Genomic DNA, 20,757 nt, shown 5'->3' on the forward strand with positions numbered 1-20,757 from the left:
CCAGGAAACCAGGTTTACCATTAGTCTTGAGCATCTCATACCAGCAACTGTTTCACTGTGGTCTTTGAAGAGCCTCTGATGCATGGGGTGTCGTGAAGTGTTATGCTCGCTTTTATCAATACTGATATGTTTTGGTAATGACTAACAAGGAACAATGAGCGCCAGGTTGGAAATGCTGTATTCAAGGCATGCAATGAGCTGGGATGTTAAGTGACCTCCAGAGAGCAGTCTTCTTTTGACCCTGCTCTCAGGTCACTGCCAACAAGGCACTACAAGTGGACCTCAGGTTTCCAAAGCAGCAGCAAGTGGATCCAGGGAATTCGAAAAAGAACAGTCTGTTTAGGTCTGTGATTCCTCAGGGTAGAGAACAGAGCGACGCCCACACATCAGTGCAGAAGAAGGGGCTTACCATTCCACTGCCACCTCTGGTTCCAACAGGACGTGGCCAGCGGCAGCTGTCCTGCGCTTAGAATCACTCACAAGTCAGCCTTAGACAAGGAACCCAGGACCACAGAGATTTGAAGGACTGGACCATGGATGGAGCTTTGGAATGCTGTGTGCACTGGGCAGTCAGAGGCACGGGGCGTGGGGTTCACCCTTCTTGGTGGTACCTGCCGAGACACGGCAGGCACAGAGGCTGGAGGTTTGTGAAGAAGGGGTTCTGCTCATGTCCCTGTAAAGGCCAGACTTTGACAGTGACACTGGGGAGCCGAGGCCACGCCACTCAACATCAGACCCAGGAGCGCCACACTGACAAGTGGACTTCTCTTTGCAGGGCTGGACTTGACTCAGATCACCAAATGCCAGATGCCTCATTGGAATTTTCCAGAATTATCTTTTCTTTGCTGTAATCCACTGTTTGCTAGTTCTGAGGACCGAGAAAACTTAGGCATTTTTCACTGGCTGGCTCAATAAGATTCTTAGACCCGAACACGGAGTCCTTCTGCCTGATTTCAGATGACATGATCCAATTTCTTTAATAGCTAAAGTGTAGGGAGAGTGGGCAGGCCCTCGGTCAGAGTGCCTTAGAGGGACCCTGCTTGGCCACTGGTAGACAATATGGTCTCAGGTAAGTACCTCAGCTTCTTGATCTGTTCGATGGAATTAAATAATGATACCTACCTTGTAAATCCTTGGATAGATTAAGTGAATAAAAAAAAGCAGACAGGCCTAAGCAAATGCTCAGTGAATATTAATCATTATACTTATCATTAGTAACCTTGTCAAAGGACAAAGTGGTTGAACCCCTCGGATGCTTCCAGGGCACTTTATTTTTTACCTGGAAGATGAGGATCATATCAACTACCTGATCTATCTCAAGATAAATATAACATGTGAAAATGCCCTGTAAACTGGGAATAACTATGACTATGTTACATTAATTTTTGTTATCATTGTTATTATTTATACACTATAAGCTGTCTAGGAATGCAGACAGGTTGGATCCTTTCCAAAACTCAGGGAGGTAAGGACATGGGAAACTATTATGAGAAAGAAGAGCTGTATAGTCACTTTGGAGAAGAGTGTGGAGACGCCTTAAAAACTGGGAATAGAATGGCCACATGACCCAGCAATCCCACTGCTGGGCATACATTCCGAGGAGACCAGAAATGAAAGAGACAGATGTACCCCAGTGATCACTGCAGCACTATTTACAATAGCCAGGACATGGAAGCAACCTAGATGCCCATTGGTAGATGAATGGATAACGAAGTTGTGGTACACATACGCAATGGAATATTCCTGAGCTATAACAATGAATGCATTTGAGTCAGTTCAAATGAGGTGGATGAACCTGGAACCGATTATACAGAGTGAAGCAAATCAGAAAGAGAAAGGCCAACACTGTATATTAACACATATGTATGGAATTTGGAAAGATGGTGCCAACGATCCCACATACAGGGCAGGAAAGGAGATACAGATGTAAATGACAGAATTTGGAACTCAACGGGAGAGGTGAGGGTGGGATGATTTGAAAGAACAGCGTTGAAACATGTTCATTACCATATGTAAAATACATGACCAGTGCGAGTCCACTGCATGAAGCTGGGCACCCAAAGCCAGTGCTCTGGGACAACCCAGAAGGATAGGATGGGGTGGGAGGTGGAAGGTGGGAGGAGGGTTCAGAATGGGGGCAACACATGTATACCTGTGGCTGATTCATGTCAATGCAGGGCAAAAACCATCACAATATTGTAAAGTCATTATTCTCCAATTTTTTTTTTATAAAAGAAGATCTGACTCACTTCAATGTCTGACAGGATGGTCTGGTTTAAGGAGAGCAGCCCCAGCTTACACCGCATCTTTCCAGATAAAATCGTAGAGTCGCCGGTTTTCAGCTCAAATAGTTTTTCTTTATCCAGATGCTGTTCCAGCTGAAAATTCATCCCTCCTGTCACTAGCATCTGAAGTAATTCTACAACATGGTAGTTGTAGAAAGCCTGGAGAGCAAGGAGGAGACACGTACAAAGTCAGAAGAGCTGCTCTGCAGGCCGTGGAGGTGAGAGAGGAGGGAATTAGTGGGTATGGCTGTCTGAAACGGATCTGATGGTTCAAAGCTCTGTCTCTCATTATCATTAATTTTTTTTTAAGATTTTTTTTTGACATGGATCAATTGCAAAGTCTTTATTGAATTTGTTACAATATTGCTTCTATTTTATGTGTTGTGTTTTGGCCTCGAGGCATGTAGGATCTTCTTCACTCTCCACCCAGGGATTGATTCTGGACCACCTGCATTGGAAGGTGAAGTCTTAACCACTGGACCACTAGGGAAGTCCCATCATTATCCTTATTAAAATCAACAAAAAGCTGGTGGTTTGGGTATGCTGCTGGGTTAAGCAAAGTGCAGAGAAAATAACCCTGACCCTATTCCCGCTCCTGAGGGAGTGCTATAGCAAAAGAAATTAATGGGCAAATGATGCTGACACCATGGTAGTCCCCACTTCCAAAATGATCAGAGGAGAATAGCAGGCCATAGATACCTTAATAATATCAACATGTATTTAGAAATATGCATTTAATGAGACATTAATACATTTTCCTTGGTGGTTGTTTAGTTGCTAAGTCGTGTCTGACTCTTTTGGACACCATGGACTACAGCATGCCAAGCTCCTCTGTCCTTGACTATCTTCCAGAGTTTGCTCAGATTCATGTCCATTGAGTCAGTGATGTTATCTAAGCATCTCATCTTCTAATGTCCCCTTCTCCTCTTGCCCTCAGTCTTTCCAAGCGTCAGGGTCTTTTCCAATGAGTCGGCTCTTTTCATCAGGTGGCCAAAGTACTGGAGCTTCAGCTTCAGCATTTCCTTAGGGGACTATAGATATTATTATTGTCTATTCTTGAATCTTCTGGATGTAGGGTAGCTCTACTTACATTCCTTTTGATTCTGACCTATGTGAAGACAGGTATTATCTCTCATAGCTGTTATAGAACACTTCAAAAACTGTATGTGTTGAGTAAATTAATGGAATTTTAGAATATTTGACATCAAAATGAAGCCAGAGATTGATGTGTGGGTCAGCTTAATTTGAAACTAGCTTGAGTCAAAAGAAGCATAGCCATTTTCTTAAGCTTCTTTTCCAAAGGATTCCTACATAGCGTGTTGACTAGGCAGTGACATACATGGAAACATCATTTAATAACTGCCCATGAAGTTTTCTCAAATCTATTGTTCTCTATGTAAAGTTTTGAATTTCCTACCTTTGTCTTAGTTAAATTGGACTTTCACTCCAGTAGAAATAATTTACGTGGCTATATAGCACTTATGTAAAAATCAGCACTTTTGTTTTCATTATGAACAATAGGAATGACTTAATCACTATTGAGAAATTTTACCATTGACTTTCTCTGTCCAAATTCAGGGATTTGCCTCCTGAAGCCTGGGTTGTGAGAGGGGCCTCTTTACGAGTCGTCTTCTCATTTGTGATCCATCACTCAAAATGCTTGCAGAAAGATTGTCTAGAAACCCAAATTTGGACTTTCACTGTCAGACCTCTGCTGGAAAACTGAATTCAGACTCATTTTTGTGGCATTCAAAGATTCACAAGATCTGACGTCCCTCCAGGGCACACTGGTCTCTCTGCAGCCACTCAAGCTACACACTTACTCCTTCATGCCCTTGCTTTGGAACATCGGCTTCATCTTTCCTCTATGAAACTGGCAGACTCTTCACTGGCCTCCTTATCAGAGTGAAATTTTCCTTGCTTTGCAATCCCATGGTCACTGGCTTTTATTCTTCTGCATTTGAGAGCTAACTGTTTGCAGGGAACACTTCCAGGTTTGAATCTTGGGCTGGTGTGTTCTAGCAGAATACCTTTGGACAAGTCATGCGTTCTCTTAGCCACAGTTTTATGATCTTAAAGCTGACATAATAATGCCCATTTTTGAGCACTATTTGTGGGATTAAATGAGATACACAGCACACACACTGAATTCTGTTATCTCTGACATTGGTTCTCATGTACCTAGATCACCTGGAGTGATATTTGTGACAGTAGATTTCCAAGACCCCTGATCTACTCTATCAGAATTTCCAAAGACACCAGTGGTCCTCAAACCACACTGGGAGGGAGCAATGCTGCCTTAAATGAAGTGGTCTTTCAGAAAGAGATTATCTACTCAATACTCATGTTCTCAGGAATGCATTGGACCAAGCAGGTGTAAAAATACTGAGTGCAAAGATGGTTGCAAATAATTAATTATTGCAAATAATTTTAAAAATTGAGTGCAAAAACAGCTGTAAGAATATTGAGTGCAATTGGCAGCTGATTTTTAACAAGTAAATGTGTATTGCTAGGAAAATGTAGAGACCACTGGAGAAGGTAAACTGGGAAAGAATATAATCTAAGCCAATTAAGAGAAAATAAAAAGAATTTCTATAATATTTTTCAGATTACAGATGACTTCAAATGCTTTCTCCATCTTCATGTCCAGACTGCAAAGATTCCCTAAGTGACATTCCTTTCTGTTGTGTCCTGTGACCACCCAGAAGGATGCTTAAGGATCTGGCTCCCTGAAATCCAGGAGGGTTGCAGAGGTTGTAAATCCAGGCTGGGCCACAATCCGTTTAAGAACAAGGGGCCGTGGTGCAGAATGATCACACATAATGCTGTTAGGATAATTCTCTACTGATTAAAGAAAAAGGTGTAACTTCTAGGGTTATCCTGGTGTCCATGGCTCTGCGGAAAAGTACTTTACATATTTAATGGAGAGAGGCTTAGCTTTTGAATATATCATTTCTTCAGTGTTGACATCAAAAGGCTTGCAATTCTATATTGGGGGAAATAATGGGATTTACATGTCACCCTTACTCTGCGAGCTCATCTAATATCCTTATTATTCAGGGTTTCATAGCACTACCCTATGGGTCTCTCTCTCTTTTTTTTTTCTTTCCTCCTTCCTTTTCTCCCTTCATTTTTTTTTTTTTTTTTTTTTTACTTTCTCAAGTTGAAATGTGCTTGAAATAGTTTAGGGCTTCTAAACTTGGAGAATGTCTCTAATATAATAAGATTTACTAGAATTTGGACTTCCAATGCTAGAAAATGTTGTAGAAAAGGGTTTTAACTTTGAACTACAATGAAGCTTGAGGTCTCGCTCATAACCCAGGATTAACACTCCTTAACAACACAGATCCTAGCAGCCTAGCTACTTGCTGCTTTTTCTTCTGAGAGTTTCTCAAAAGGCCTGAAGACCAACATTTTTTGAGTAATACTTCTGAGAATGAGGCTATATGGGAGGAAAACTGAGTGAACTCGAGAAACCAGGTAACTTCTGTTACTGTCCTTATCTTCTTATAAGTAAAGGAAAATGCTCCCTCTTTCATGTCTAGTTCTGAAATTCTATTATTATAAAGTTCTGCTCCCATGTATGTGTGTGGGGTGGTCTGGGTGCCCCACCCCTAGAGTTTCTTATACTTTATTTTTTAAATATTTGTATTTATTTTTGGCTGTGCTGCGTCCTCACTGCTGCAAGCGGGCTACTCTGGAGGTGGCACGTGGGCTTCTCACTGTGATGCTTCTTTTCGGGGAGCACGGACTCTTGTGCTCAGGCTCAGTAGCTGTGGCACACGGGCTTAGTTTTTCCATGACACGTGGTATCTTACTGGATCAGGGATCAAATCCGTGTCCCCTGCATTAGCCATCAGGGCCCCCTCCAGATATTAATCTTTATAGCATCGAACTATAAAGGATTTATCGTTCAGTTCAGTTCAGTCGCTCAGTTGTGTCCAACTCTTTGTGACCCCATGAATTGCAGCATGTCAGGCCTCCCTGTCCATCACCAACTCCCGGAGTTCACCCAAACTCATGTGCATCGAGTCGGTGATGCCATCCAGCCATCTCATCCTCTGTCATCCCCTTCTCCTCCTGCCCACAATCCCTCCCAGCATCAGAGTCTTTTCCAATGAGTCAACTCTTCCCAGGAGGTGGCCAAAGTACTGGAGTTTCAGCTTTAGCATCATTCCTTCCAAAGAATACCCAGGGCTGATCTCCTTCAGAATGGACTGGTTGGATCTCCTTGCAGTCCAAGGGACTCTCAAGAGTCTTCTCCAACACCACAGTTCAAAACATCAATTCTTCAGCTCTCAGCTTTCTTCACAGTCCAACTCTCACATCCATACATGACTGCTAGAAAAACCATAGCCTTGACTAGATGGTCCTTTGTTGGCAAAATCCTCTATAATCTATAGAGGATTAAAAGCAAATCTCACTTACACATTATAGGTGTGTTTCTCCAGCTGGGCCAAGTTTTTACAGTAATATTCCAGGGGATACCTAAAGATACTGTGTTGGCTGAATCAGAATATTTGAGGGAAAATCCACTATTTTTTATCAAAAGAAAAAAAAAAGACAGGTGTATCAGGGGATAGAAGGGGGAAGTACATGAAAATCTCAAACAGAACTTTAGTGCTTCCAAGGAGGGACAAGTTCCCACCACTTTATTCAGGCTCAGCTCTCTCCCAGGACCTGTGAGTTTCTTCTCCTTGTGTTTCTCACTGGTGATTTAGCACAGAGCAGTTTTCAGAGGACTTGTGAGGAGGGGGAGGAAATAGAGGTCACCTAGACTGGAGTCAAGGAGGTACTCACCCTGCTCCAGAAGCTGCAGAGGTGTCAGCCCCCTTCATCCAAGGCAGCCTGTCCTAAACACACCTGTCGGTAGCCCCACCCTCTGCAGAGGAGGGCACCAGGGAAACACATGTTTTGATTCTAATTATAACCTCTGCTGCCACAGGAAACCGAGCTCTTGGTGCATCAAGCTGGACAGCAGGCTGGAAGAGCCCAGTCTAGAAGATGCTCCTTGGGGAGGGAAATGATGGGACGAAATAGACATGCAGCTGAGTGGCAGACAAGACTCCCAACTGGGACCTGGAGACATGACTCGCAACATAGGGGAACAGGAATCTGGGTCTCTAATTTTTGGCCTCTCTGTTGGGAAGATTCTCTAACTTCTAAGTAGTAGTTTCTAAAGTCTTCTTAACAACTGAAATCCTTCTTCTAATCAAGCTGTATGCAGAAGCCTCAAACAGGATCCAGCTGAGAGTAGAGCTGTTCTGATTGGGGGAAAGTGATGGGGAGACATTGGGAGCTGGAGCACCCTGGTCCCCTCCTCCCTGTCCATCCTATGGGGGCTCCGGAGCACCCCAGGAGGCAGATTCCTCCAAGCACAACTTCACCTCAGTGTACTGAAAGCACACTCATCATCACAGAGACCTCTAGAGTGGCAGTGGATCTGGTTGCAAGATCTAACTCTGGAACCTTAGGGATTTGTCATGTGTGAGTGCAGTAACCTTTGGCACCTTAGTTACCCCTTTAGGCTTCAGATTCCTAATCTAGGAAACAAGGCTAATGGGACTTCCCTGGTGGTCCAGTGGTTAAGAACTTGCCTGACAATGCCGGGGACACAGGTTTGATTCCTGGTCGGGGAACTGAGACCTCGCATGCCACGGGGCAACTAAGCCCGTGGGCCACAACTGCTGAGCCTGCACACCCCAGGGCTGTGCACCACAATGAAGAGAGGCCCCTGCTCACCACAACTCGAGAAAGCCCATGCCCAGCAATGAAGTCCCAGCACAGCCAAAAATAGATAAATAAATAAAAAGAAGGCTATGAATTGTATCCTCCTAATTGGGTTGATGGGCGAATTAAACAGATAATGTGGGTAAGGCATTTAGCAGAGATCTTGGGCCCAAGGAAAAGCCTGAGGGATGACGTTATGACTGTTCCTAAGGTGGGTTCCCTGGTGGCTGAGATGGTAAAGAGTCTGCCTGCAAAGCGGGAGACCAGGGTTTGATCCCTGGGTTAGGAAGATCCCCTGGAGAAGGGAAAGGCTACCCACTCCAGTATTCTTGCCTGGAGAATCCCATGGACAGAAGAGTCTGGGGGCTACAGTCCACGGGGTCGCAAAGAGTCAGACACGACTGAGCGACTAACACAGGCTACAAGGTGGGTTCTATGCTGTTGATGTGCACGTTTCCCCTGGTATCGAGTGTCTTGGCTCCAAGAGCTTTAAGTTTCTAATCTTAAAAATGTAAGCTTCCCTTGCCACACAGTTAGGAGAAAAGGCAAAATAATGTCAAGTGTTTCTGGAAAATCAGAGAATGCAGAATTGCTAGGCTTCAGTTAGCATCATCCCTGGACCCCCACGTGCTCTGCCCTAGGCAAGGGGCTGGTCGTGCGGGCTCCTGGGCTTCGTGGCACTCACCGTGGCCAGGAGGGAATCCAGGAAGCTGCCAGAAAAGACGGTGCCTGTGGCAAAGGAGGTGCTCAGATGCAGGTTCGTTTCGGAGAAGTTCCCTTCCATCCCACTGAGCTGTTCAATAAAGTGGATGTTGGAAGGATTTTCTGCAAGAAAAAAGGCAAAAGGGAAAGGCAGGCAGACAAGTTTAGGAACACAGGACTTTCAGAGCAGACTGACCAAGTGCGGGAGGGTGGAGGGAGGGGGGAACCATTGTTCAAAGGGACAGATGCCACTATGGGGTCAAGGTGGGACCTGCCTCAATTTTAGTCCTTTTTCTTTTTTCTTTCTAAGTATCTTCATCCCCTGAAGATGGGATATCCTCTTGGGTACCTTCATCATCAAGGAGCTATTCTTGGATCTTAGGACCAGTTTCTCCAAGCATGTGTCCTGAAAGTCACTCTGTATAATTTGTCTTTCAAGCCAGGACACTTTGCGGGGAAGGTGGGGAACACTTTCAATAATCACACAGGGATAAAAGACATAAATAGAACATCTGCTCGCCCCTGTTATTGTCTTTTTCTCCATATACTGTCTCACAGATGGCTTGGTATTTACTTAGGTTCTTAGAGTCATGTGGGCCTAGAATGAGTTAATCAGGGGCTTCCGAAACTGAATGTGCAAAGTGAACTAACTGGGGATCCTGTTATGACACATTTTCTGATCCACGGGGTCTAAGGTGGGCCTGAGCATCCGTGTGTCCAACAAGCTTCCAGATGCTGCTGCTACGGCTGATTCGTGGACTACACTTTGAGTAGCAAGGGCTTTGAGAATCATCCTAACCAGACCAGGGTGGCAGCGGGTGGATTATCCATTAGCAAATCTGTGCTGGCCCCAAGCTATAGCTCAGACCCCTGTAGGCAACCTCTGTGCTCAATGCAATCGTTCATTTCTAAGATAGCAGAGGCACTGGCTATCTTCGTTCCAAGACTATGGCTTCAAAACTGTTTTAGTGTAGAGGACAGCATTGGCAGACAGTGATAATGTCTCCTACCAGAGCCAAGGGAAGGCACGCTCACTGCCCATTATAAAAGATTCTGGTTCCCAAAGCTCAGGGTTCCTCTCCAACAAAGCAATTCATGGTGGATCCTGGATGGTCTTGTGTCTTCCGTAAACTGGGCAGATTAACCTGTTATTATAGCTTGCAAGTTGCAAGATGTTTTCGATCCTTCAAAGTGCTTGATTGTCTTATTACTGATCCAAACAAATCTATTGGATATGCAACTCAGAGCACACTCTTTACTGAGCTTGGATTGGTTCTTCATTCTTAAAATTATTCCTTAGTCAAGTTTGGGGGAAGCAATAGACTTCTGGTATTAGGGAACAATTTTCTTCCAAGAACTATGTATATTTATAAAAGAAGAGGGAGGTATGACTAATATCAACCCAAATTTCCTATGCACACATACTTTCTTCCTCTTGAACTGCCAACCCTCAACACATACACACACACACACACACACACACACACACCAGGAGCCCTTGTCCAGTTCTTGCTGTGTCATCCTAAACCAGTGGCTTCAGTGTTCCCAGTCTGTTTCCTGCATTGTGCACTCTGTACTGAAAGGCTGGCTCTCATATCTGAAGCTCTTATGTCGCTGTGATCCTTCCTTGCAGCCAAAGAACAGAAACTGAGTGAACTGGCAGGAGAATTGTTCGGCTAATTTGACAGGTGCTGCCAGGTGCGTGAAAGTGTTTAGTTGAACAAAGCTGTATGTCCCTGGAGAGTGACCAGATGCATTTCTGGGGCCAGTGAGAAGCTCGCTGGTCCCCTCCCAACCACTCTAACTTATATGAAACTTAGGGTATATACACATCAGGGTGACAGACGGCTTAAAAGGGAACAAAAATAAAACAAAAATGAGAACTGTAGCCAACAGTTTTAGGGTAGTTACAGACAGACGGGCAGGGAAGAGTCAGGCTCAAGGGCTCTGAGATCGTCCAACCTGGATTTGAAGGGCCAGGGCTCCGGGGCACGGGGACTGTTGCCCGCCTCCCTATGCACAGCCACTCCCAAACCACAAGAGTAGTGTCACCCACTGGTTCCTCTCTATGTTCACCTGCTTCGTTTCTGAAACTCTGAGGTCTGTTCATCTGTTTGGTTAAAGTTTCATTCGGCTTACATATGCTGAATCATAACATTCCCACTAAAACATTTGTTACATCCTTGAATCAAGTCAAATCTCATGCCCAGGGCCAACTTTAGAGATTGACTTTGAGCTGATCCAACCTATGTTAAAGGTACTGCCCCCTCTTCTGTAACCTCCCCTTTGCTCACCAACTATTACCAGTACTAAACCCAGGGTCTCCCCGAGTGCCTCACAAACACCCCCCAGTGTCCTCGGGCACCCCCTGCCTTTCTTGCTGCCCCTGGGGCTGCTCACATCTGGGGAGGTTCCATATACATTCGTTTTCCATAAGGTGTTGGTGAGAGGTAACATCCTGGTCTGTTATTTCTGCTATGGAGCACTTCTGTTTCATAAGAGCACTGCTCAGGGCTGGGATCAAGAAGACACAGGGAACTCAGGAGCAAGCCTCTTCCTAAAGTCTGCACCCCGGCCTCACTGGCCTCACCCCAGCGCCTACCCTGGGGTCACCACAGGAGAGGAAGAAGACTGATGGGCAGAGAAGCTGGTTCAGGGAAAGCCTTTCTTGCAGTTTTCAAATCAATGTCCCCTCCCCTGGGGGGTTCCTTCTGAATGAGGCTGAGCCAAGAGCTGGTCCCCTTCTGCTGGAAACTGCAGGAGTGGGGAAGGCAGGAGCCACTTCTGCCCCAACTGCCCCCGCCCAACACCCCCCCCCCCACACACACACGACAGGCTCTGCTGGATGACGTCAACATCGCCAATCGAATAAAAGCCTAATATAACGTCCTTCAAACACAGAATGGTCTCTGGGCCTCCTTCTGGGTCCTCAGTCCTTTGACGGTGGATCCTAAAGGCAACCCTGGGACATCGAGCACACAGGCAAAGACTTCTCCCTTGAATTCTCCCCTTGAAACACAACTTACTCAGTTCAGTGAGAATGGGGATCCTTCGGCACTTTGATTTCCTGGGATTGCTACTGAAGTACTGGGCAAACTCTGCAGAACAGACAACAGGGAGGGAAGGGGTCGATAAACGTAAACGCAGTGGTTGGTGACACAGACAAGGATGGGGGAACGCACCGTGGCTCTTGGTGCTTTATCTTAGCAAACCGACCCTCACGCCCAAATCCCAAATCTTTTTCTATAATTAGAAGAAAAAAAAAAAGAAAGTCTCACCCTCTGCTTTCCAGTTTAGTTGTGTGTGTGTGTGTGTTTCCTAAATCAGCAGTCCTCAATTTTTTTTGGCACCAGGGATCAGTTTCATTGAAGACAATTTTTCCATGGGATGGTTTTGGGATGATTCAAGTGCATTATATTTATCGCACACTTTATGCCTAATCTAAAGCCACCGCTGATCTGACGGGGGTGACCGGTCTGTGGCTCAGAGGTTGGGGACCCCCGTCCTAAATGACCTTCCAGGTAAATTGCAAAAACAGGTGGCGCTCTCCCCATAGTTGTTTATTGGCAAACAAAGTTTAAATACGATTGTTCTGCAACGTGTGGGGTCCTGGGTGATGGCTCAGGCAGGCAGTGCCTCAAACCACATCCGTTTGCTTGTAGAACTTTCAGGAAACTGTGAATAAGAAAGAATGCCTCCCCAGGAGCTCTTGGGGATACATGGCCACTGGGGGGCTTCTGGCTCCTGATGCTTCTGCCTCTTTGGGGTCCTCCTGGCCTGAGGCTCTGCCCACATCCTCTTTCTTCTTCAGCAAGACTGCCTGCCTTCCAGGTCTGGTTGGTCTTCCCAATCCGTAACGTCTCGGGAATGCCTTAAAGACTGGGACTGGAGGTCACAGGAGCCTCCATACTTTGCTTTCAGTTCCTACCTTAGGAGACGAGGCCCTTCCTCTCTGTCCACAAGCCTCGAATGCCAAAGAGAGTCGGTGCCCAGCCCCGGCCCGGAACACAGCCTCAGCTCGTGTTGACAAATGAGGAGTTTTGAAAACAAGAATGACACCAGAGTCTTGGTCGCCAAGTTAAACCCTCAAAAAAGGTATAGAAAGAAAACGGAAGAGAGAAATAGGAATCTAGGATCCTGATTAAAAGCAAAGAAACACAACCAAGCAAAACAAATACACGATGCTCTCATCAGGAGTTCTGCTTTAAAACTGCTGCTTAGGGACTTCCCTGGTGGTCCAGTGGCTATGACTCTGGGCTCCCAATGCAGGGATCCAGGTTCAATCCCTGGTCAGAGAACTAGATCTCACATTCCGAAACTAAAGATCTCAAGGGCCGTGTGCCCCAACTAACACCCAGTGCAGCCTAAACAAGCAAAAAAATGCTTGTTACCTTTCTTGAACTTTACTGAGAACACTATGCTTGTAAGAGGGAAAAATTATTGTGAAACTTAACAGTCTATTTGTCATCAAGATTCTCTGTTGCGTTGGAAGAAGGTGACATATGTGGAGAATCTTTTGTTTCCCAAGCCAGGGAAATAGTGGGGTGGGAGAGCGAGATGAACAAATTTGGTTTGGTAAGACAGTCTGTGAAACAGACCGAGGCATGGTCACGGGGACGCTGGCCACTGAGACGGGGTCGGGAAAAGGGGAAATCCAGAGGGCGGTTTTGTTCCCAGATGGAATGCTAAGCTCTGCAGGGCTTACCGTTTCTCCCACCTCCCCCAGAAAGTCAGTAAAAGGGCCACTCCTGGTGAATGCAGAGTAGAGCTGAGGACATTTTTGATTGCCACCAAAATGCTGAGTAGATTTAGGGTGAACACAGAAGCAACACGGGGCCGGGGGCAACGCAGAAGTTAGAACCAGAAGCAAATGGCCTTAGGACTTCAGCAAACCCCTTTAGCTTTCTGCGAGGAAACAGAAGGCCTGGGGCAAACCTCATCCACACAGCTATTAAAGAGGAGGGTTTGCGTGATGGCTAGAGATCAGATATCCAAACTCACTGGGAAATCTTATTGCTGATGGGATCTGAATACACTCCACTCTTTTTCCTAAATTTCTGGGATTGTCATAATGCAGAGAGGCTTGGGGGAACTGAGATTCTATTTGATTTTCAGAGCCATACGAGGTGTTTTATCTGCTTTATGTCCCTTCCTTCCTTCCTTCTTCCCTCCCTCTCTTCCTTCCTTCTTTCCACCCTCATCTCCTTCTTACCTGTCCTCTGTCTACGATTCTTTAAGGAGTATCAGCTCCAGATTAGAACTGTGAACAGTCCTTTCCCCAATTACTACGTGTCGCAAATAAACAAGATATGTTCAGATAGTGAAGAGCAGTATGAAAAAACCTAAGTTTTCAGGACTGACAAGGGAGGTGGCCTTACTTAGGGTGTGAAGAGGTTTCTCTGACATTGAAATGCCATCCTGAGTGATGAGCAAAAGATATCCAACCAGAAGGGACTAAAGGCAGGAAAGAGCCCGTATAAACAGGCTGAACGAGGAGGAAGTTCAAGCTCCTTACTGGCCTGCAAGACCCTCTATGGTTTTCCTATAATTGTTATGGGTCGCCATTATAGGACTGAAAGGAGGAAACTGACATTATCCAATAAATACTTACAAAAAATCCCTCTGGCTGCTGTGAACAGTAGAAACGGCAAGGAACTAAGAATGATGACATCGAATGGTGACATGGAATAAATTATGTTGCGTGAGATCACCTTTGAAGACAAGGAAACTGACTCAAGGTTTATATACTTTGCCCAAGATTATATGGCTTGCAAAGGATGCATGGGTTCTTACATACCAATTAGTACTTATTTCAAAGCCCATGTTCTTTTCAGGGCTTCTTTGTAGTCCTGTTAAAATATACCAGGTTGGGTTGGCATTTTCAACAAAACACTGAGATCAGTTTCCCTCAAAGGGGAAATCCTCCTTCAAATTCCACTTTCTGATTCCAATTCCCTCTAAAAGGGTTTGGAAAATCCCGACTTTCAGAGGCACATGTTCTTCTTGGATAGAGACATGTCCACATCAGCTGGCATAACTGTGTAAGTATCTTCTCTGACACCAGCTGGGGCACAGAAACAGTTTCTGCCTGAACTCCATCCTTCCTTGTAAAGTAATGGTTACTGTGAATGGTAACTTGAATATGTATCTGATGACAGCCTGGGTACATTCTGCTAATGTCAATATTTTTGCCACCTAGTAGTATACAGTATTATACCTGAAATCTTCCAGGCTGGCAGGGTGCTATTACAAAAGATTGCTTAATTGTAGATTACTGCTGTACGTTTAAATTTCAGTAGCATATTAAGTTGTCAGACTTAATTACCGTTATATGTTTAGATTATGCCACAGATTATTTAGTTCAGTACCTAGGTTTGCCAACCTGTTCTTGTGACATGACAGGGCAGTAATTAGAGCATCAGCTGAAAAATCTAAAGCTTTCCATGATGTCATCCTTTAGCAAGTCTTCAGTCTCTCTGTCCTTCCATGTCCAAAGTCCCTCGGGGGCCACTGGATGCAACAGCATTGCTGGTCCTAGATAGGGTTTCTGTGTGACTTTGGCACGATCATGAAGACATGGAAACGCCCGCTGATGCCACAAAAGGCTCAGCAGACACGTCCGGAGCAAGAGTTCTCAGTCTTGATCCTATCGCCATTTCGCACTTGTGCACTGCAGGATTTTAGCAGCATCTCTGACCCTTACCCACTAGATGCCAACAGCACCACCCCCCAAGTCATGATAACCAAAACTGTCTCCAGACATTGTCAGCTGACCTATGGGGGTAAAACTGCCCCTGGTTGGGAACCACTGTCTTAGAGAAAGGAGAAGAAAATTGCCAGGATGCTAGACGCATGTTGGTGCTCAGCGTGGAAGAGCTTTTCTCCCTCCTTTCATCTCCCTCCCTTCTACAATTGTGAAATTGTAGAATTTCACGATCGTTTATACTCTCAGTTCTTGGAGGTGATAATTCCCATCGCCACCTGCTTGGTTTGGTGCAAGGGGAGTATTAGTATGAAATGGGAATAATGGTTAAGAGAACTGATCAGGCTTCTCTGAGGGTTGGGAATTTCTCTACGCAAACTCCAGGGAGATTCCTGTGATGCCAGAACAACTGATGAGGTTTCTGAGTGACAGTCTTTGGCTATCCCCATGTGTGCACAATGTGAGTTTACTGCTGGCTACCTCTCTTAGGTAGCACAGGAGAGCCTGTCCAGACCTCTATTTCCTTATCACACAATGGGTGTATTGACAACCACGCAAGGAAATATGCAAGGTCTACCCAATATACTTTTCTCTAAACTGTCCCTTTTGTCATTGGGGAGAGCACCTACTCATACTTCATGATGATTCAAACACTCTGACATCCCTTCATCATCTCTTTCTCCCTTCCAACCCTCTTCCCCTCTTTTCTCTCTCTCTTTCTCTCTCTCTCTACTAAACCCATCATGTGCTCCTTTAAGGGTAACCTAGCCTGCAGCAGAGTGTGTGACACGTACAAAGTGAATATATTCTTGTTGAATGAATAAATGCATAAATGAGAGGATAAGAATCCCTAGATACATAATAAAAGAATCTAGAAGTAAAATCATAGGTTTCTATATGGTTTAGCCTGTATAGGATGTAAGATTAAAAAATAATAGAAGGACAAGTCACCCGATGATTAGCTAGGTGGCTTATGACAGTCCACCCCCAGCTGTTACTGAGTGAGCATTTTCATCTGTATATTGATGACATTGCCTTCAGAGTGAATACTTCTCTGTCCACTTTGAGAAAGTTGAAAGCACGATAAACACACACACACACACACACACACACACACACACACCATACAAATTTTGTGTAAATCTGAGTACCCTAATTGCTAAGGACTGATGTTCAGAACACAATGTCATTTTTATGCATCTACAGATTCGCTCAGCAAAGGTATGGCTCACATTTTCTTAGCGAGGATTTTCAATGTAACTGATATTCAGGAACTGCTTTGCTGTTAGTTCCACTTAACAAAAACCCCTGAAACTCTGGTTTAGGTTGAGTGGTGTTTGGCTGTGTAGTGCAGGTCCATGCAGTAGCTGGCTTAATTCATCCACCAAAGACTTGACGAGATTATTCATTTATTCCTTTGTCCCAAGAGCCCTCAATTTTCTTTCCTAGCAACAGTACTAGGAGTCAGAGAGTGGTCTTTTGGTTTCCTGATTTCACTCGTGAACATGTCCATCCACTGTCATGACCGTGAAAGCTTTGTGAAGCCTGGACTGTCTGCCCTCTTCAAGCTCCATGTGAAGTAGGACAGCTGTGGTCAGCAAGCCACGTGGTTGGAGGATGCAGTGCCCTATCTTAATACGAAGCATCCACATCCCCAAGGGAAACAGGTGGATCTGGGGTTGGGAGGCATCTCCAACCAAGGGTTGTGTTCACTTCATGAATTGAGAATCTGTTCTAAATACTGAAAATTATTCACCAATAATATTTTCATATTAAGTTAAGTGGCTAGTCATCAATTTTTAGAAATGGACTGATAGCTAAGCCTTTTCCCAATTTGGGGAGAAGGACAGCCACAAGTCTGCCACAGGAATATAGCTGAAGCACATTTTGGGCAAGTGAGGTGCACGGAAACTCCTCAGAGTCCACCTACTGGCTCACTTACTTTGATTTAATAAGTGTGTGTTACGCATCCATAGGTGCTTCCCAGGTGCTTCCCTGGTAGCTCAGCTGGTAAAAATCCGCCTGCAATGCGGGAGACCTGGGTTCGATCCCTGGGTTGGGAAGATCCCCTGAAGAAGGGAAAGGCTACCCACTCCAGTATTCTGGCCTGGAGAATTCCATGGACTGTACAGTCCAAGGGGTCACAAAGAGTTGGACACAGCTGAACAACTTTCACTTCAGGCATCTACAGAAGGACCCTAATTGTGCTGAGAGGAGTACAAGGGAGGAAGAGACGCAAACCCCATCCTGAAGCAACTTCCCCACTTCTCACCATCTCTTCCCAACCTGAAGCTGAAATGTGACACTTTTAGTTTATAGAAATTGAAAAGGACTTTAGTGCTAATCTTCTAAAAATTCATGTAGTGAAAGTATTTTGAAGACTGAAAGAGAGTTAGGCTTCATTCTCTCCAAGCACAAAACTAAGAATAGTAACTTGAACATCTACTAGCTCCAGCAAGAACTAACTGGCAACAATAATACTTGTTATTAACAATAATGAAATACCAATGGCTATGTTCACTAATAGATTCACAACAATAAACAGCACTTATGACTCCATGATTTTCCTTAATATGAGAAAACAGTGTTAGGCACATTCCAGTTAGGAGATGGACATCACTTTTCACTGGACTAGGGTTCCCCAGGACTGAACTGTCCACTAACCACTAATCCTAGTACAGAATTCTCAGAGCTGGAAGGGATTTTCCAGGCCATCTGGCTCCATTTCTCCTCCTCCCCATCATGAGCATTTATTAGAGAGGAGTTGACTCTTTGCTCATCCTATCCTCTCCAGCCCCTTTCTATCGGGGTGTGGTCCTTACGTGGCCCTGAGGGTGTCTGGGCCGAGCAGCTAATTCTCAGGTATCCGATGTTGAGCGTGGCCATGATGGGCTCTGTGTCCACCAAAGTCGGGCTACTGGGTGACTTACAGGAGGAGGATAAGACAGCACACATGGAACACTCCTCTATGTTGACCGCATGGAGGTCTACAGAATAGAGCGCAGATCCCTAAGGAGAGAAAATCGGGTGAGAGGACACTTCTCAGACGGCGCTGGGGCACTGGGGATGCTGCAAGCTTCTGAACCAAAGCTTGCATCAAGTCACCTAGATGACTCGAGTGGGAGGAGAAGGGGGCGACAGAGGATGAGGTGGTTGGAAGGCATTGTCAATTCAATGGACATGAATTTGAGCAAATGCCTGGAGATAATGAAGGACAGGGAAGCCCGGCATGCTGCAGTCCATGGGGTCGCAAAGAGTCAGTCACACCTGAGCTACTGAACAACAGCTAAGGATAACAGTGGTGAGGAAAACATCACATCTAAAGATCTAAAGGTCACCTCTGCATCCTCACAATTGTGCTTGTAGGTGGCCCCACCTGGAACCTGGATTAATTAGTAAAGTGGCAGTTGCTCCTTTGGTGGAGAAATAGGGAGAGAGCTGGTCCCACCATCAGGTGGCTCAGATGCAGTTACTGGTGATTCCTGACACCAGCTGAATCTGGAGACTTCTGGTCATTTTCTTTCCTCCCTTTCTACAGACTGAGGTGGTACAGGGAATTTTGTGGTGACTCTTTTAAAAGCAATACAACTTGCTTCCTGAGACAACTGCTTTTAAAGAATATTTCTGATATATTGATAGCGTTTCTTGAAAAATCAAATGCTTTGGTGCATCTCACACTGCCTATGTATATTTTAATCCAGGAAAATGCTGGCCTATAATGAGATACAGATCTATGTTGGTTCAGAGCAAAGACAATTACAATCCTCAGTACCACAGGTGCCTAACGGACCCATTTCTCAGAATTCCTCCTTTTCATACATCTATCAAGGACCTCATGGCATTATGTGGTCCATAAAAGACGAGTGTGCAGAAACAATGAGAAAGTTAGAGCACAGCCTAGAAAGGCTGGCTAGGATCAGCTCAGGTGTGCACACTAGGTCAGAATCAGATTCAGAAGTGCAGAGAAACTCTTTACATAAAGGCCACACACATGGTCATTAATATAAACATGAAAATATGTCAATTTAAATCCTAGTCCAGCTACTTATCCACCATGTAAACTTGGACAGGTAACTTCCTTTCTCTGTGCTTACAGTTCAGCATCTTTAAAATCTATACTATGGGGTTATTTGGAGGGTTAAGTGAATTAGTATGTGCAACCTGCTTCAAATCATTTCTGATACCAGTAAGCACTGTATAATTGTATAAAATACTGTATAATACATTATTGATGTATTATTATTATTATTATTAATCCTAACAAGTATTATAATAATATATATATAAAATACATAATAATACAATGTTATTATTATCATTATAACCATTCACTATTCCTTACTGTGACACTTACAGGCAGAATGTATATCTGGGGAAAATTCCGGATAAATCGCCATTCTCTCTGCAGGTAATCCAGAGACCCAATGAACACAATGTCTTTCAGCTCCTGACGGGTATAGTTGCTAGCTCTCAATGGCATTACAAAGTTCCGAAGTCCCATCAGTGTCGAGTGGGCATCTCCAAAGACACATGCTACAATGTGGTTCCGAAACTCGTATTTTGCCTTGTCAGTTCGTTTCTAAGCATAAGCAGGCCAGATTCTGGTCATTTTTAGAAACAAGATGACAGTCCCTTAAAGAAGGCTCCTTCCCCACATTCCAACTCTTCCAGGTATATTAACACTATCACTTTCATAACAGTAATCAGATTCTGCAAATCCTCCTAATAACATGAAACATGGACAATTATATTTTATATCTTTTCATGGTGCTCCTGCTTATTTCACTTTTTCCAGTTTTATATTAGCTTGGAGTGCCTCAGTGAAAACTCAGATTGGTATCATTCCTCAAGTTGTGAAACCACTGAACCAAATGGGGAAAATAGCTTTCATTTTCATTACGTGTTTTTAGACTCATATATGCTATGGTGGGCTTCCCTGGTAGCTCAGATGGTAAAGAATCTGCCTGTGATACAGGAGATCTGAGTTTGATCCCTGGGTTGGGAAGATCCCCTAGAGAAGGGAATGGCAACCCATTCCGGTATTCTTATCTGGAGAATTCCATGGACACGGGAGCCTGGCTGGCTACAGTCTACGGGGTTGCAAAGAGTCAGACGTGACTGAGCAACTAACACACACACACATGCTATCATGTAACTCCCTGAAAACTTGAAATATTCCAATCCTGTTGTTCAACTTATGTTTTCTAGTGAATCTTGAAAATTACACCACGTTGTTCAGTATGATGCAGATTTCAGTGGATTTTTATACATATGAAAACATGTATATTAGTTTGAACCATATGAAATTGCCTTCTTCTGGGTCAAAAACTGTTGACT

General features: G+C 44.6%; 1 protein-coding gene across 1 annotated transcript in view; it reads right to left on the reverse strand.

Moving 5' to 3' along the window:
• Positions 1-20,757, reverse strand: part of KCNU1 (potassium calcium-activated channel subfamily U member 1) — a 144,450-nt gene that overhangs the window by 2,554 nt on the left and 121,139 nt on the right. The window contains exons 21-25 of the mRNA XM_068971753.1: positions 19,775-19,999; positions 18,243-18,429; positions 11,744-11,815; positions 8,701-8,840; positions 2,250-2,444 (exon numbers count right to left, since the gene is read on the reverse strand). Coding sequence (XP_068827854.1) covers positions 2,250-2,444; positions 8,701-8,840; positions 11,744-11,815; positions 18,243-18,429; positions 19,775-19,999 — 819 coding nt within the window. The remainder of the gene's footprint in view (positions 1-2,249; positions 2,445-8,700; positions 8,841-11,743; positions 11,816-18,242; positions 18,430-19,774; positions 20,000-20,757) is intronic.

This window comes from Capricornis sumatraensis, chromosome 4 (assembly GCF_032405125.1).
Source record: "Capricornis sumatraensis isolate serow.1 chromosome 4, serow.2, whole genome shotgun sequence".
Lineage (NCBI taxonomy): Eukaryota > Metazoa > Chordata > Mammalia > Artiodactyla > Bovidae > Capricornis > Capricornis sumatraensis.